General features: G+C 40.5%; 1 protein-coding gene across 3 annotated transcripts in view; it reads left to right on the top strand.

Moving 5' to 3' along the window:
• CCSER1 (coiled-coil serine rich protein 1) overlaps nt 1-16,328 on the top strand; it is a 913,125-nt gene that overhangs the window by 576,583 nt on the left and 320,214 nt on the right. For all 3 annotated transcript variants that reach the window (XM_088464471.1, XM_088464470.1, XM_088464472.1), the window contains exon 6: nt 10,498-10,705. In XM_088464471.1, coding sequence (XP_088320597.1) covers nt 10,498-10,705 — 208 coding nt within the window. The remainder of the gene's footprint in view (nt 1-10,497; nt 10,706-16,328) is intronic.

The following is a 16,328-nucleotide window of genomic DNA, read 5'->3' as shown; positions in this document are numbered from 1 at the left end:
TCACCCTGTAGCACCTCACTCCCCTCACCCTGTAGCACCTCACTCCCCTCTCCCCATAGCACCTCACTCCCCTCACCCCATAGCACCTCACTGACTCCCCTTACCCTGTAGCACCTCACTGACTCCCCTCACCCCATAGCACCTCACTCCCCTCACCCCATAGCACCTCACTGACTCCCCTCACCCCATAGCACCTCACTCCCCTCACCCCATAGCACCTCACTGACTCCCCTCACCCTGTAGCACCTCACTGACTCCCCTCACCCTGTAGCACCTCACTGACTCCCCTCACCCTGCAGCACATCTCACTCCCCTCACCCTGTAGCACCTCACTCCCCTCACCCCATAGCACCTCTCACTCCCCTCACCCTGTAGCACCTCACTGACTCCCCTCACCCTGTAGCACCTCACTCCCCTCACCCCATAGCACCTCACTGACTCCCCTCATCCTGTAGCACCTTACTCCTCCCACATCTCATAGCACCTCTCACTGAGTTACTCCACTCACCATATAGCACCAGGCACCTCACTCCCCTCACCTGTAGCACCTGACTGACAGTCACTCCCCTCACCCTGTAGCACCTCACTCCCCTCACCTCATAGCACCTCACCAGCAGCAGTGGGAGGGAGGGAATGTAATGTTCGGATCAGCAGCAGGACTCAGGAGTGTGTCCGTCCATCTGTCAGCAGCGGGAACAGGGAGAGTCATGTTGGGTCGGGTCTCGGGCCTGTACTGAGGGAGGGGGGGGGGCCCGGGGTGTACTCACCATCGTCAGCAGTGGGAGTCCATCTTGTCTGTCTGAGTCCAATGCTGCCTTCTTCTACACTGGTTCCGGACTCGCATGAAGATGACATCGGGGGGGGGGGGGGGGGGGGGCGGTGTCAGGTATCAGGTATCTGAGGCCGGTCCTGCCAGGAATGTGCTGCTTTGCCCCTGGGATGGGATGGACATACCTCCTTAAGCATAGCAGTGTGTAAATAAGGGCAGTTCATAAGCACAAGTAAAACACCACAGGACATCATTCTTCCTCATAAATACATTGACAGAAATGAAGAGTCTTTGGGGGTCATTCAGACCCGGTCGTTAGCGCTGATGCGCTCGGACCGGGTTGATGGCCCCCCACAGAGCATGCGCACGACGGCGCCATTTGGAAGGCGGGCCGGGGGTGGCAGTCCAAACGGCGGCGTTCCCATGGGAACGCCTACTGTTTGGGGGCGGCCCCACTGACATCACTAGTGATGTCAGTGGAGAGCTTCCGGCTCAGACAGAGCCGAAAGCTCTCCGGGGCTTACAACAATGGAGACCCTAACCTAGGGTCTCGTCGTAAGCCCCGATGGTCGCGATGGTCTTGACCATCGCGACCATCACCTTAGGCGGTCGTAAAGGAGGACCGCAAAGGAGGACCACCGCAAAGGAGGACGTCTTGAAAATTCAAGAGGTCCTCCCCTCATTCAGACCGACCGCACGCTCTGTGCGACCGGCTCTGAATGAGGTCCTTTGTGTGTTATTGCCTCACACCAGTTAGTTTTTAGTATTTTACTATTCTTTGAAATCCTTGGAGCCTTTAAATGCAATACAGTATTTGCAAGTGTCATATAATTATTTTTCACATGTTGCTTGGATTGATAAGAACATTGTAAGTATTTATGCTGTGAACTACAATTTCTGAGACTTTAACTAAAAGAAAAAGACATATAATAGACATCAAATAACATATTTTCAAAAGGAATATATACACTTTACAATATTTGAACTATGTGCTTAGCTTTAGCAGTATATATTACTGTCAGTCACACTGCTGTATACGCCAACGGGCTTCGTTGTTATGCAGTACAAACACCAATTTTTTTTGTAGATTGACTTTTTTTTGTCATTGTTAAACAATGAAACAAATGTAGCCTCATCTGTAGTCAGAGCAGTTTCCACTTCTGGCAATAAATCTGGCAGAATTGTCCAGTTTTTTTTTTGGAAGTTGTCTTTATGGTTCTTTAGGAACTAATTCTACCCATGGACGGATGTCTGCCTCGGCTTCAATTAGAAAACGCCAGTAGTGACATATTGTGGAAACCATTGCTTGGACTTGTGGATCGGGGAGGAAGGTATTGGAGGTCACTTTATTGACAGTGGGATTTCTTGCAGTAGACATATTCAAAAAGACAGGGCTTTCTGCCATAACTATCAAATGCAGTTGCAAACACGATTGGCATGGGTGAATTTGATTCAACAACTTTCCTTATATCAATTATATTAAATAAGCTCCAAAGACACCTGTTGAACTAAACTGGGCCATAACCACTAAGGGTGGCTAAAGTCATTATGGTGTTTATTATGGTATTATAAGGACAATATAGAAAAATCAAATACACTATATAAATATATGGGATACGTTCAGCATCCCAGCGATCGAAACCCGATGCTTGTCAGAATCCCGGGGTTGGGGGACGGTTATGGTTAGGTTTAGGGTTAGGCAATACGGGGAGGGTTAGGTTTAGGGTATGGGGAGGGGGAGGTTAGGTTTAGACACTAGGGGGGAGGTTAGGGTCAGGCATCGGAAACATCGGTGAGATGGTTCCGATGTTCGATGTTTAATCCTGCAATGTTTAGGATCCAATGTTTCACAACCATCTCTAGATTTCTCCCCCCAATGTTTTTCCCTGCTTTTCCAATGGTTTTTTTTTTTTCGCAACACTGTGTGGTGCAGGGGGGCCCGCACTGCACACCATGTACCCAATGTATACTTACCTCGCTCTGGCAAGTGGGTCCCTCCACCCCTGTGTTGCTATCTTCCAAGTGACAGCTTCGGGAAGATGGCACTGCGTAGTGACAGCAAAGACTCTAGCACTGTGCCAGAGCTTTTGCTCTCTAGTGCGCATGCTCCATCTTCCCGAATATTGCAGGTAAGATGGCGCCATGGAGGAGGGACCCACTTGCTGGAGCAAGGTAAGATGCCTGGTTGGGGGGGGGCACTGCACACAGGCCCACATGGGCATTAATACCCCCATTGCACACATACTGTCACTTACTTTGAGAGGCTGCAGGAGGTCCTTGTCGGGGACGTGACCAAGCATCGTGTCTCACTAGGCCCCGCCTCATGACATAATGCCACAATTTCAGCATCTATAGGTAATGGGTGGCATCAAAATTATGAAATTCTCAAAGAATCACAATAAATTGGCTCCACACCTACATGTGAGTGCAGCATAATGTTGTGAGGGCGCAGGTCTACAATTGTGGGCAAATACAAATTTGGTTCTTCGGGGGGGGGGGGGGAGTTCTAAATAATTTAATGAAACTTTAGACAACAACATGGTGTTTGACACTAATTTGATTTTGTAAAGGATTACAGTTAGAATTTCACTTAGATAAACTAAGTGGTGGCTTTTGCAAGACGCTGATTCTTCACAATTTTGACCACAAAATTTAAAAAAACAATATACCTCTCAACTATCCCAATTTTGATGTAACAGTTCCGCTTTTTGGGCACTGTCCCGCCATGCCACCCGCAGACCACAAACAAAGTACCCCCTCCCTTCTCCCAATTGTTGGGAGGTGTGATAATATTAAGGCAAAACCGGGCATGTTATCATATTTGGAATACTGGAAAAACATAATTTTTATTTCAGACAAACAAAATTAAACATAGAAAGTTTTCATCAACGACTCACTGTTAGGGGTATATTTACTAAGGTGAGAGTTTTTAGAAGTGGAAATGTTGCCCATAGCAACCAATCATATTCTAGTTATTATCTTCTAGAGGGTGTTAGTTAAATGTTAAGTAGAATCTGATTGGTTGCTATGAGCAACATCTCCATTTCTAAAAATCTGCACTTTAGTAAATATTCCCCGTAGTGTTTGACAGAAAGTTGCTCAAGTTAGTTATAATTACAGTATTAAAATTGTACAATGTGTTTTATGGGTTTAGTTAATCTTTAAAAAAAAGTTGATAAAAATGTACAATTCCTTACAAGCTACCCATTGCTATTAAAATAAGCTATTTAGCTGTGCATGCTTAACCTTTCTAGAGCTGGGTACACACTTAACAGATATATTTGCAGATGATGGTTGTTTGTACACACTGAACAACCATCATCTGTGTTCAGTGTGTAGGAGGAGCCGGGTCTCGCTGGCCGGGGGGCGGGTTGGGGTTGTGTTTGCCACCTCCCCGCTGCTGCCGCTGTATGTGTACGACCGGTACACACTTGCCCGTGAGCAGATATGTCTGCAGACATATCTGTCATTCGACTGTGCAGCACAGCCAATGTGATGTGTCTGTGAATGACGTCGTTCACAGACATATCGTGGGTACACACTGATCGATGGGCAACAGATATATGGGCCTATCAATTGATCGGCCAATATATCTGTCAGTGTGTACCCAGCATTAGGAAATCAAAGTGATATATTGGAGTCTAGAGAATTAGTAATAGGACAAAGTCACAAAAACAAGTAGATCCTCCTTTATTTACTTTTATCTGAGCTGATTCTAGATTGCATGTCTTTTAGCTGAAGACAAATAGAGTTTAAATGATAGGCTGCATTGCCTAGGAAGAATTTGTTCTGCAGAAGAAAAATTCAGTGCGATATTGCTGTAAAAGCATCAGAAAATGTTTAGAAAATAATATATTAATATACAACATATAGAGCCGTATTCCATTTGAGCCGAGCCGCGTTAAGTTTACACTGCCCGGACTTAACGCTGACATCGCCTGGTCTGTAGGCATTAAAGTATCGCGCGTGTGCACGCTTTACCCCGTATTCAATTTGAAATTACACGTAAATGGCACCTGGCGATACTGTAACAAGCGGAAAGTACTGTCATTTTTGGGGAAATCAGCCTGTCACCCCCCAAATAATGCTCTGACATGGGGGTTCACTATGGTACCCCCCGATTTGGCTTGCTGAAGGTATTTGGTGTGTTTAAATAGGCTCAATAGCTGGTAAATAGTGTTTTTCTATACCTGATGCAGAATAGTATTTAGGAGAATTTTTTCCAGAAAATAAGTTATCCCAGCAAATTTGCGCTACTTGAAAATGGGGGTCAGCATATTTAAAGTTGAAAAAGTGAAGTTGAAAAAATCGTGAAAAATCCACCTGCCGCAAACACCTGCAATAAAAAAAACACTTGGGGCATCCTTGGGGACCCCCCCCAGAGTCAAGTTCGCTAGTTTTTAACTTTGTACCCCAACATTTTTTTTTGCCCCCTTTTTCAAAGTAAAATTTTGGGGTGTCCTTAAGCCTTTTTTAATTTTTTTGAAACAGATTACCTTTGGGGGACTGTCTGGTTCCCGAAACGTTGCGCCCCAAAACCCCAATTCTGCACTTTTTTCCGCCTGCCATTCATAGGCGATACTTTACCGCCTATTACATTGCATTGACTTTCCACCTAGGTGGAAAGTCTTTCAAATTGAATACAGGGTGAAACCAAAACAGGCGATAATGACGTCATGGGCGGTAAATTAACGCGGATCCGGACTTAACGCTTCACATTGAATACGGCCATAAAATACAGTATTGTGTTTGGCTCAGTTTAACACACATTTGTTTAATTATGTTAACGCAAAATGAAAAAAAAACTAACAACAAAAAAATGAAAAAACAATAAATATTAACATGGGAGATAATAAATTGGAAATTATATACTGTATATTTGAATAAAAAGGTGCTGTAACTCGTCAACCAAATAGCTTTTTTCTGAGCATAAAATCTAAGATTGGTTGCAATGGCTTAAATCATTAAGGGCTCTATTTACTAAGCAGTGTTAGGAGACAGAGTGAATAGTGATAAGGTGCCAGCCAATCAGCTCCTAACTGCCACCTCACAGGCTGTGTTTGAAAAATGACAGTTGGGAGCTGATTGGCTGGCACCTTATCACTTTTCACTTTGTTCCCTGCTTAGTAAATAGACCCCTAATTGTTTTAGGTTATTTAAAAGCAGTTTATGTTTATATGTTTAATGCAAAACACAAATGTATTAAACTGATATGAAAGAATTGTGGAATTTCCTAATATTTCCTTATGGTGATTTGTAAAGAAAATTTTTGTGAGTATTGTAGAGGAAAATTAACTTGATGAGGCTGTGTTTCGCAAAACAGTAGCTCTAGGGCCATACTTGCCTACTTTTGAAAAAGCATTTCAGGGAGATTGTGAAAGCAGCTCCTATGTGCATGGCGGTAAAGTGGACGTGTATTGATACCTCTGAGATGCGTGTCATAAACTTGATTTACATCCAAATATATATAAGCCCCAAAGCAGTTAGTAAAAAGTTGATGAAAACACACTGATACTGAAATGTATGTAGCAATAGTGATCATTGTGCCCTATAACCAATGCATGATACTAATGATCCAATTTATGCATATATATCTGTTTTTTAATACAACAGCTTCATAATGGGGGTAATGTGCAATCAGGGAGATTACTAGACTTTTCAGAGAGATAGGGAGATTGTTACTATTTCAGGGAGTCTCCCTGACAATGAGGGAGAGTTGGCAAGTATGTCTAGGGCGTTATTTACCCTTTGCAAATTAGTAGTAATCTATGTCTTTTCAGGGTTATCTATCAAAATTCTCTTGTTGGGACAGTGGGGTCGATTCAGACCCGGATGCTAAGCTGCGCTCTCTCGCAGCCAAAAGGGGCCAGGTATGCAAATTCCGCGATCGTACTCTCTGGTGTAAGGACACCCTCTATGTTTTAGAGAGCAACGACAGAGCGAACGCACGCCGGTATAAAGAAGCCCACCTTTCTTACTTTACACACGTCATCTCCAGGAAGTGTATGATTAATCAGAACCATCGAGAGCCATCGGAGCGGCACGCAGCGCTTGAGGTAGACCCTACCCCACCGTAAGCACTGCGATCACTGCAGGCTGAGATACAACCAAGTGACGTGTACAGTGATGCTTCCATGCTAATTCTGCACACTCATAAAACTCAGTTTTGATGCCCAGACATGCCTGCGTTCATATTACCAGTCCCCCGTCCACAAGCACCTTCCCCTGTTACCACCCACAAACGGCGCTATCTGTCACTCAAAGTAACATCCAGTCTGTGTACTATGAGCGCATGATTTCCGAATGCAGTGACAGATTCGTGCATGTGTATTTTGCCGCATACGCATGCGCAGATGGGTGACAATCGCCCATAGCGTGCGTCCGCGGCTTTGCGACCGTGTCTGAAGCGGGCCCAGTGTCTCTGATTAGAGACTATCCTGGTAAAGATTGAAAAACAAGGTGATAGCATATTGTAAGTGGTGTGTGCTAGGGTGTTTTCAAATATCTGTGCAGAAAAGGACGTTTTACATTTATCTTGTCCATGAACCTGGCGGCAAGTCGCCGCAGAGCCTCCCATGCTTCGGGTGCTTTTCTTCCCTTTTGTCTTGGCGGCCCCACATTCTTGTTGTGACATCATGATGTCACATGTTCAGGTGGAAGGGCCAGCATAGGGTGCATTATCACCTTGCTGGGAGATATGCCTATTTTAGCTTTCCCATTTGATGACAACCGCTCAACCATATTTCAAATACAAAGAAATTGCTCTCCTGAGCTAATATCTACTTCGGGAGCTTTTGTCTTGGGAACTACCGTAATTTAATGTATGTTTGTATGCTGTTTAGAGGCAGCAATAGTTATGCTAAAACACAACAAGCAAAATTGTCTTTTCAGACTGTTCAAAATAACCAGGCTATTATTCTTCTACAACTCAGTATCTCCAAATCTGTGCAAAAATGTAATGGATGATGAATGACTAATTCCAGGTTATTATAGTTGGCATCTGTTATTCTCTTGTATGTTAACATTTGTTGCAGTAAAATCTTTGTTTGTCTATCCTTATCTGTTATTTATATACTTGTACTTTGTAATCAAGTATGCTTGCACAAGCACTGCATCTGCCTCTGTCATAATAGGATTAGTCACAAAAGCCTATCATATTAGAAATGACAGTAAAAAAAGACATGATAACAAACTGAGAACAGTTGTTAGCTCTCAAATGCTGTACTCTTAGTTTCTTAAGCCGTATCAATAATAATATACTGTGTATTATTCAGGCTTGCCTACCCTTCCGATTTTGCCCCTCGGAAAGGCAGGCAAGCCGACCCTCCCGACCCCTCCCAGAGTGAAGATAGAAACCCCCGCAGCAGGGAAGGCGGTGACGCGATTCGCGCTGAATTGCGTCATCATGGTCTTGTCCCCTGCTACACAATGCCTTAATTGTGAGGAGGGGGTGGGGCCACGATGACGCGATCGCACTATTGATATTTTCATTTGCATTTCTGCATGTCTCATTGTTAGAAAGATTACCTAATTTGGCCATACCATTTTATTTACCACTTTTTATGTTATTCCATACCAAAAATACATTATATATGATAATTTGTTGTATAACTTCTTTTTATTTTAATGTTTAAACAAAATGTTAATGAAACATTTAAGATTACAGATCATTTACTAGCTAAAGAAAAATGATGTGCTTTTTTGTCAATACACAATGAATGGTATGACTTAAGTTAGGTACTCTTGTGAATTGTACTTACAGTCCCAAAGTCTTTACGATATAATGAGAGATTAAACAGTTTTGATAACATCCAATTTGTAGTATACATGCTACTTAATTATCAGAATGATTATATGTCCTAAAGATTGTTGAAGGTGACATTTTAAATGAACTATTGGGCAAAAATGTTGGACAGACCTTGTACCATGCTTGCCTATATTCTGGCTACCCCCTCCAGGAGGGATCAGCCAGCTCGGCATAGAAGGTGGGCATGGCTGGCATAGGGTGGTGCAACCGGACATATTACCCGACATTTGTGGGTGGAGCGGGGGCATGGCCATGTGATCAAGTCATTTTGGCCCTGCCCCCGCTACACAATGCCGAGATTACTGGCACTGTGGAGCAGGGGGCGAGGCCATGATGATGCGATTCAGCGTATATCGCATCATCGGCCACCCCTCTTGCAGGGGTTTCTATTGTAACTGTGGGGGCTCCTGAGGGATCGGCGGCTGGGGAGGCTTGCCTGCCTTTCTGGGGGGCCAGGAGCTCCCGGCCAAGGTAGGCAAGTATGCCTTGTACACACTACAAAATGTGCATGATCTTGGCTCATTCTTTTGGATAAATGTCGCGCAGCAGGCCAGATCAGATCCCACTGGTTTTTAACCACTTGCTGGCATATCGCATATTTCTGATCACAGCAGGCAGTGCGTTATCTGGTCTGGTTGCAATATTTCGTCCAGTCAGATAAACAGTGTAGGTGCTGCTCAGAATCAGGCCTGTTGTGCTTATCTGTGCACTATACAGATTATTATGTTCATGTACACTGCTTTCTTATTCTCCTATGCACTGTATATTCAGGAACTCATAATTTCTCATTCTTACTTATAAAATATAAAATATGTTGGTAATAAAGTGGAGAGTATATGCAAAGTCTTTAAATCCATATGAATTGAAATAATGATATTTGGATATAATAAAGTAATTAAACTGTGATTTAGCCATGAATGAACATAGCATTTTAAATGACTAACTTTTTTAGCTTGTGCTGCTATCAGTACTGTGTAATGACCCATAGATATGAATATTGTCATAAGCAGTGGAATTAAAACAAACTGACTACAAAAGGCACATCTGTTACTCATTGCCAGCCATTGCCCTGTCCTCTATAATTATTGCTTTGTAGTTTTTTTGTTAAATAAAACTAGTGCCATGCAAATATTGACTTCAATAACAGCAGGCTTCTCATTGTCTTCTTCTATGGGCCCTTCTGATGTTAACAAATGTTATTTTTCCATATGCGTAAACTGCTTCTTGTTTTGGACCACCACATATCTAATGTACAAATTCTCAGATTAGAAACAGCTTAATCATTGGTAGCCATTTTGTTTCTTCGATTTCTGCTGCCATTTTTATGTAAACAACTACACATTTCTTATGTGTAGTTGTTTACATTTATCAATGAGACATAATCCCTTTAGCGCTCAGTTAAGGCTTATGTCCCCCTTTCAATATTTAACAAACAGTTAATAAATTAACAGGAAAATAAGAACTTTATTTTATCAAAAGCAGGCCCTCCACCTCAAAAGTCTCACTCATGAGAAGTTCAATGGGTATTTTTGTTTTCAGTCTTTAGATCAAGAGGGAATATTGCAGTAGCCAGAGACATGAAAGCACGTTTCCATAGCGATGGCACTCACTGCTGCCCGTCACACCTCAGCAGAGTGCACCGCACCAATATTTCACTGCTGCTTCGTGGGGTGTACTGTGGGTGTCAATGTGTGGTATTAGCTACTACAGTACACCTTGATTTGTCTGCACACATTAATAATGTAGTCGTGTATGTAATTGATGGAAATATTTCAGATTTGCGTAAATAAAATACATTAATTTTGTAAATTATAAATATAAATAGATTTTCCTTGTAACAAAGATTAGATTATACCATTTACTGTGTTGTATTCAAGTTTTATATTATAATAATTTTCCCAAATTAATATTTTTTTTCTAGAAACCTCTTTTTACATTTGCCAAAAGAGAATGATCAAGAAGATACTAAGTGTCCTCGTGTCTGCCAAATGCCCAACAGCCCATCTTTGGAATTGCCCTTTGCACAGGAAGATAGTACTGGCTTGGAGTCATTGCCTTTTAGATTGATGATGCAAGACTGTACATCTGTAAAGACATTACTGCTCAAAATGAAGAGGATCCTGCAAGAGGTAATGACTTCATTATCTATATTCATAACACTCGATGTCAATGGGTATGTTTATGGATTTATAGAAAAAAAATGGGAATAAATAGTGAGAAGAAAGAGAATTAATATCCTGTCTGTGGGGTTGGGAGTTTAATAATATCTGGTGAGAACAAACACAGAGTATTGCTATTGCTCGGATGCAGCCCTGAAATGTACAAAAAAAGAGTTCTAGAAAACCCTCTTTGGAGGAATGGCTTCCAGATTGATTATATACATAACGCTGTATTTGCATAAAACCATAAGTTTTGTGGGTATTATCAGGAAATTATATTCTGTTGCCACCAAAGTGCACTACTTATTCAATAGGTCTGGCGTCTTTCTGAGTGAATAAAAGGATCTGTCATAAAAACTGTGTAGTTTCTAAAACATCTTTTGTAGACTAGAACCACATGAAAGAAAAAAATCAAACAGAGCAAATAGAAAATAAAAGTAAGATTGTTTTATAAGAGCTCTTATGAACTGAAGAACAACAAATAAGCAAACTGATATAGGAAACAGAATAATGTAATTTCATTTAATTACTATGCAATACAAGATATGGGATGCAGGACAAATTAAGTTTATGAAAACAAGTTATATTTCATTTGAATAAATGAATCTAGAACTGTGGATTTAATAGCACTGGTGATTAATATTGACAACATATGAGAAGTAATTTGCGAACGTTAGATGGCACTTTTTCAGAGTACTAATTTGCTAGAGTACATATAATTATATTTTAGAGTTTTAACTATTCTTTATATTTGCAAAGTATTATAGTCCATTGCTCATATTATTATTAATATTGTGATTATTGTGAAAAATATGTTGTCTATAGTACATTAAAGTCCAAATAGTAATTCAATCAAACACATTTTAAATTTAATTCATAGTAGGCAATGTAACTTCAGCTAAGTCAATTAAAGACAACTACACATCTTCCATACTCATCAATACACAGTGATGAACAACACAACTCAGACAGAATATATACTTTTTTTAATCAAAGCACTTTGGAGTAAGGTTATGCACTCAGTAGGGTATGCTAACAACATATAAAATACCATAGCATTATAAATCAGGCATGCAGCCAATTGGAGTTAAAATTTTTCAAGGCACATATTAATACAATGTATGTTACCGAACATTCATAATAAATCCATCCAAGGCCAATATCTGTTTTTCTAAAAGGAAAAAGATCAGTAACCATATTAGGAAACATTACATTCTAACCTATAACATGTTAACCTTGAATTAAAAGGACCATGTGGCTTCAATACAATTAGCTTATGTCATCTAACCTAGTGTTCAGCAACATTACCACTATCAAAGTCCATAGTGTACATTTAATATTCTTGAAGGGCTATTGTGATAAACTTTTAAATTTGATTTTATTTAACTAGTAATACAGATAGAGCAGCTTTTGTTGCATCACGTGGCACACATCTCACTATGAGGCATATTTATTTAAAACTGAGATATGAACTTGAATATTAACATTCCTTATTGCTGCATATTACAGCAATAAGGAATATTTTGTGGGGAGGCAAGTATTAAGCTTCCGTCGCTTGGACCCAGGCTGCACATCTAAAAACTAGCGATGGGCATAGTGATCACCTCCGGCCTATCAGAGGGGCATCTCCATCATGGCTGCTCCATTAACTTAAGTGGTCTAATTCCACCTGAAGATAGCTTTAGCTAAATGGATTCAAACTCTGAAAAGCTAAGCTTTTCACAGATGACTACATTGTCTCTTAGCCCCGTCCCGATAGAAAACTAAGGTGCAGCTTCTGTGATGGCTGCAGATTGGAAGGTGCTGATTTCCATCTTGTTACATATTGGCAACACTTAATTCTGTCCTTAACCATGTGAAAACAGCTGTTTGTTTCTACGCTATACTAATGAATAATCGTGACAGCAATGTGTTAAATGGAGGTTTCTAAACTTTCAGATTTCTGGCTGTTTTCTTGTGGTTTTGCTTTTAGTTTCAGATCTGCCCCAAAAAACCCAGAAAAAAACAACCTAGTAAGTTTTTCCTTTTGACTCTAGCCCGCTTATCCAGCTCACTTTCCGTCTCTTCTATGTTGCTGCAAAGTGTAAGATTGCTTCATTGTAAGAGTATTGGCAATAATCTGTCCAGGTAAATGGGACAAACATTAATAGTATACTACACTTAGGAAGTGATTGATCATTGTTTGCCAATTTTTTTTCATAAGTATAATATTTTTTATCACTGCTAATGCATTACTTTTAGGTTCACGCGCAGCCGGGCCGATGTTTGCATACTGCGTATGCATCGCAGAGCACGTGCACGAACTGACCGCTGTGTTCGGAAATTGATTGCAGTAAGCACGTAGTTCCATAACACAGTAATTGACAGGAAGTGACCATTTGGGGGTGGAGAGAGGGGGTGGGTGGGCGAACGCAGGCGTGCCTGTGCGTTTGAACGCCGTTACAGGGGCATGTATAATTAAGCCCCTGCGATTGTATATGTAGCCAGAGATCTAGTTGGCGACAGGAAGTTTAGCAGTTTGTGCGGCAGGTCATGGTCAACCACAACTGTGCGAATGGGTTCGATGTTATTCGATGTTACCAATGTTTTCACTGACTTGTGGATGCATGTCATGGGAAGTGGGTGGCTTTATTCAGTGGTGGGAGTCTTGGTATAGTGCTGTGGTTGCCATGCGATTGCACTCATTAGCATATTTTCGCAGCGAGCGGGTGCGTGTCCAGTATCTCTGCTGTTGGTGAATCCCATTCAGAAGAGTGCAATTGACAGTTCATGAGACATCTTAAGATCTTTTTCTTACCAAATTTTAGTCATCTTATTATGCCATTCTTTCTATATACTAGACCTGAAATATTGTAATTTCTGTTGTTTCCTAACACCTTGCCTATCAATGTTGTTATCTGAACAGTAATGTGGGTGTCTAAAGGGGCCTATCCATTAGAAGATAAAATGAACGACTGAACGATATACCGTTCAGTCGTTCAATTTATCTGCTAATGGATAGGCCCTGAACGATGACAGATGCGCATTTTATCTTTCGTCTCTCCAACATGTTGGTCAATTATCGCATATCGCTTCCAGATATTAGAAATATCTGGCAGTTTATATGCGGTAAACGACGAACGATATTAACAGCAGCTACAAAGCACTGGAGAGAAAAAAATCCACTCCTTCAATGATGTCATGCAATATCGTTCATCGTTCGTCTTTTGCAAAAATCTGTCATGTACATGGCAGATATCTTTCAGCACAGCCACCGGAATTTTCAATAGATATCTTTTGTCTTTCGTCGTTCAGAAAAACATCTGCTAATGGATAGGTCCCTTAAGTGTCCGTTTATGATCAAAGGTACAGATGCTGATGGTGATTGTTTCTGCAATAAAACCAACCAATTGAGAAACAAAAAAATGACAAGTAAATATTCCAAACTGCAACACAGAATATTTACAAAAGGTTCCCTAAGGTGGGGATTTGTGTTGCTTTCTGTGTCTTCTCAAATTTGTTCACATTATATACCTCTCAAATGGCAATACAGCAACACTTTCAAATAATAAATGAAAATGTGTGTCAAACCAAACCAGGTTCACCACTTAAATCATCCTCCTGTATTGACATATTCAACTCTATTACCGGTGAGTGGTACACTAAGTCATCTCCTTTTGTCATACAAACTTGTCCTTGGTTCTCCTGGTAGCACTACCCAAGGGATGTGGTTAATATCAGCCCGGTACAGAGTATTTAAATGATAATCGTGTCTAACTTTTCCATAAATGTATGTGGGTCGCCTCATTTATCCAGATTTGATAGCTCAGGAGGAGCCAAGGAGGCTATATTAGTTGTAGACCCCCTTGTTCTATTGTAAGTGGGTCAGTATATTATCTGCCTAAATTCCTCACTTTATGATGGACAATAGAATCATAATTTCCTGAATTAGAGGTTCTGGTGCTCCAAAGTCTCTCAGATCTCTAGTGCAGTCTGGAAGAGGAGCAGAGACTCCTCTCCCTGTCACTACAGGTACCTGCTTTCTTTGCAACACTGGAGTTGGTGCTAAGGTCTAAGACAGGGGTAGCCAACCTCGGTCCTCGAGAGCTACCAACAGTTCACGTTTTCCAGAACACCTAGCTGGTGCACAGGTGTATTCATTACTCACTAACACATTTGAAAAGATCCACAGGTGAAGCTAATTATTTCACTTGTGATTCTGTAAGGTGACCTGGAAAATATGCACTGTTGGTAGCTCACGAGGGCCAGGGTTCGCTACCCCTGGTCTAAGATATACTCTGAGTCATGAATGGCAATACCACATTGATGCAACATACATAAATAAACAATAGAGACTTGCAACAGGATTGTTTGACACTTTATCTCCTCATCCGTGGCATTCTACAGATACATGTTATTTGTGAACAGTTGCTCTTCTGAAAACTACCAGTTTAATGTGTTTCAAACAATTGGTACCTTGAGCCTTGGATATGGCAATGCATATGAGACTAGTTGATTTATATTACCCTTAAATTTCACAGTAGTGAATGCCTTAGAACAGAGGTACCCAAACTCCACCATTACTGTTCATGTTTTAAGGATATCCATGCTTGAGCACAGGTGACTTAATTAGTACCTCAGTCAATTTGATTTAACCATCTGGACTCAATCATGGATATCCTTAAAACCTGGACTGTAATGGGAATGGGAAATAAATGAAAACAGTTACCATTGTAGTATATTTTATTTTGCTGTATTACAAGCACTCAGCTTGTCACACAGGATAGACGAGAGATGTCGTAATATGACCACCATTGTTAAAGATATTATTTTATTTGATGATTACTGATGTCAGATGATGGCCAAGGTGAGGACATTTTTACCAGATGCTTATACATGTATTAACCCGACATGTTTTTTTTTTTTTTACATAACCAACAATTAAAGATAATTGGAAACTGTAGTTCATAGATTTGATTAGAGAAAAAAAAAATCTGTGAAATCACTCATATAGTTTAAATTTGTGTTGTGCATTCGCAAATATGTAAAACATTTCAATCACTGTTAGCTATTATCAAGATCAAGTCTTATTACCAGATACTTTGCATATAGTTATTATGACAGACTTGCCTAGTTTATGATTTAACTCAATTTCATTTTGGATACAATACAAAATGAATATTTGATGATTATGTCTGCCATACGCTGAATGTAAAATCTTACCATACTATTATACCATAGACTGACATATATCTGAATGTCATGCCCCTGAGGATGAAAAGTGTTACTTTAGTTTGCGAACAAAAGAGAGTGGGCAAGTAAAATAAATAAATAAATGGAAAAACACATATTAAAGAAAAGGTCAATAACACTTTTATAGAACTGAAGACTGCTGCCTCTAAGGAATCATGCAATTTTAATTTGAAGCAACAAAAAAAAAGTTACTGTGTCTCTAGGCAAAGTCATACAAATCTTAGATAGATTAAAAAAATAAAAACAAGCAATACAAAGAAAAAATCCAAGTGACCAATTACACAAGATAAAAGAAATGTATTTAAATGTATTGAGAATATAAATTTAGAGTATGTACACAGACTTCAGGTTTATTGTAATT

This window comes from Taudactylus pleione, unplaced genomic scaffold (assembly GCF_031769625.1).
Source record: "Taudactylus pleione unplaced genomic scaffold, aTauple2 ptg000055l, whole genome shotgun sequence".
NCBI lineage: Eukaryota > Metazoa > Chordata > Amphibia > Anura > Myobatrachidae > Taudactylus > Taudactylus pleione.
The sequence above is the reverse complement of the archived record's forward strand: the minus strand, read 5'-3'. Positions and strand labels throughout refer to the sequence as shown.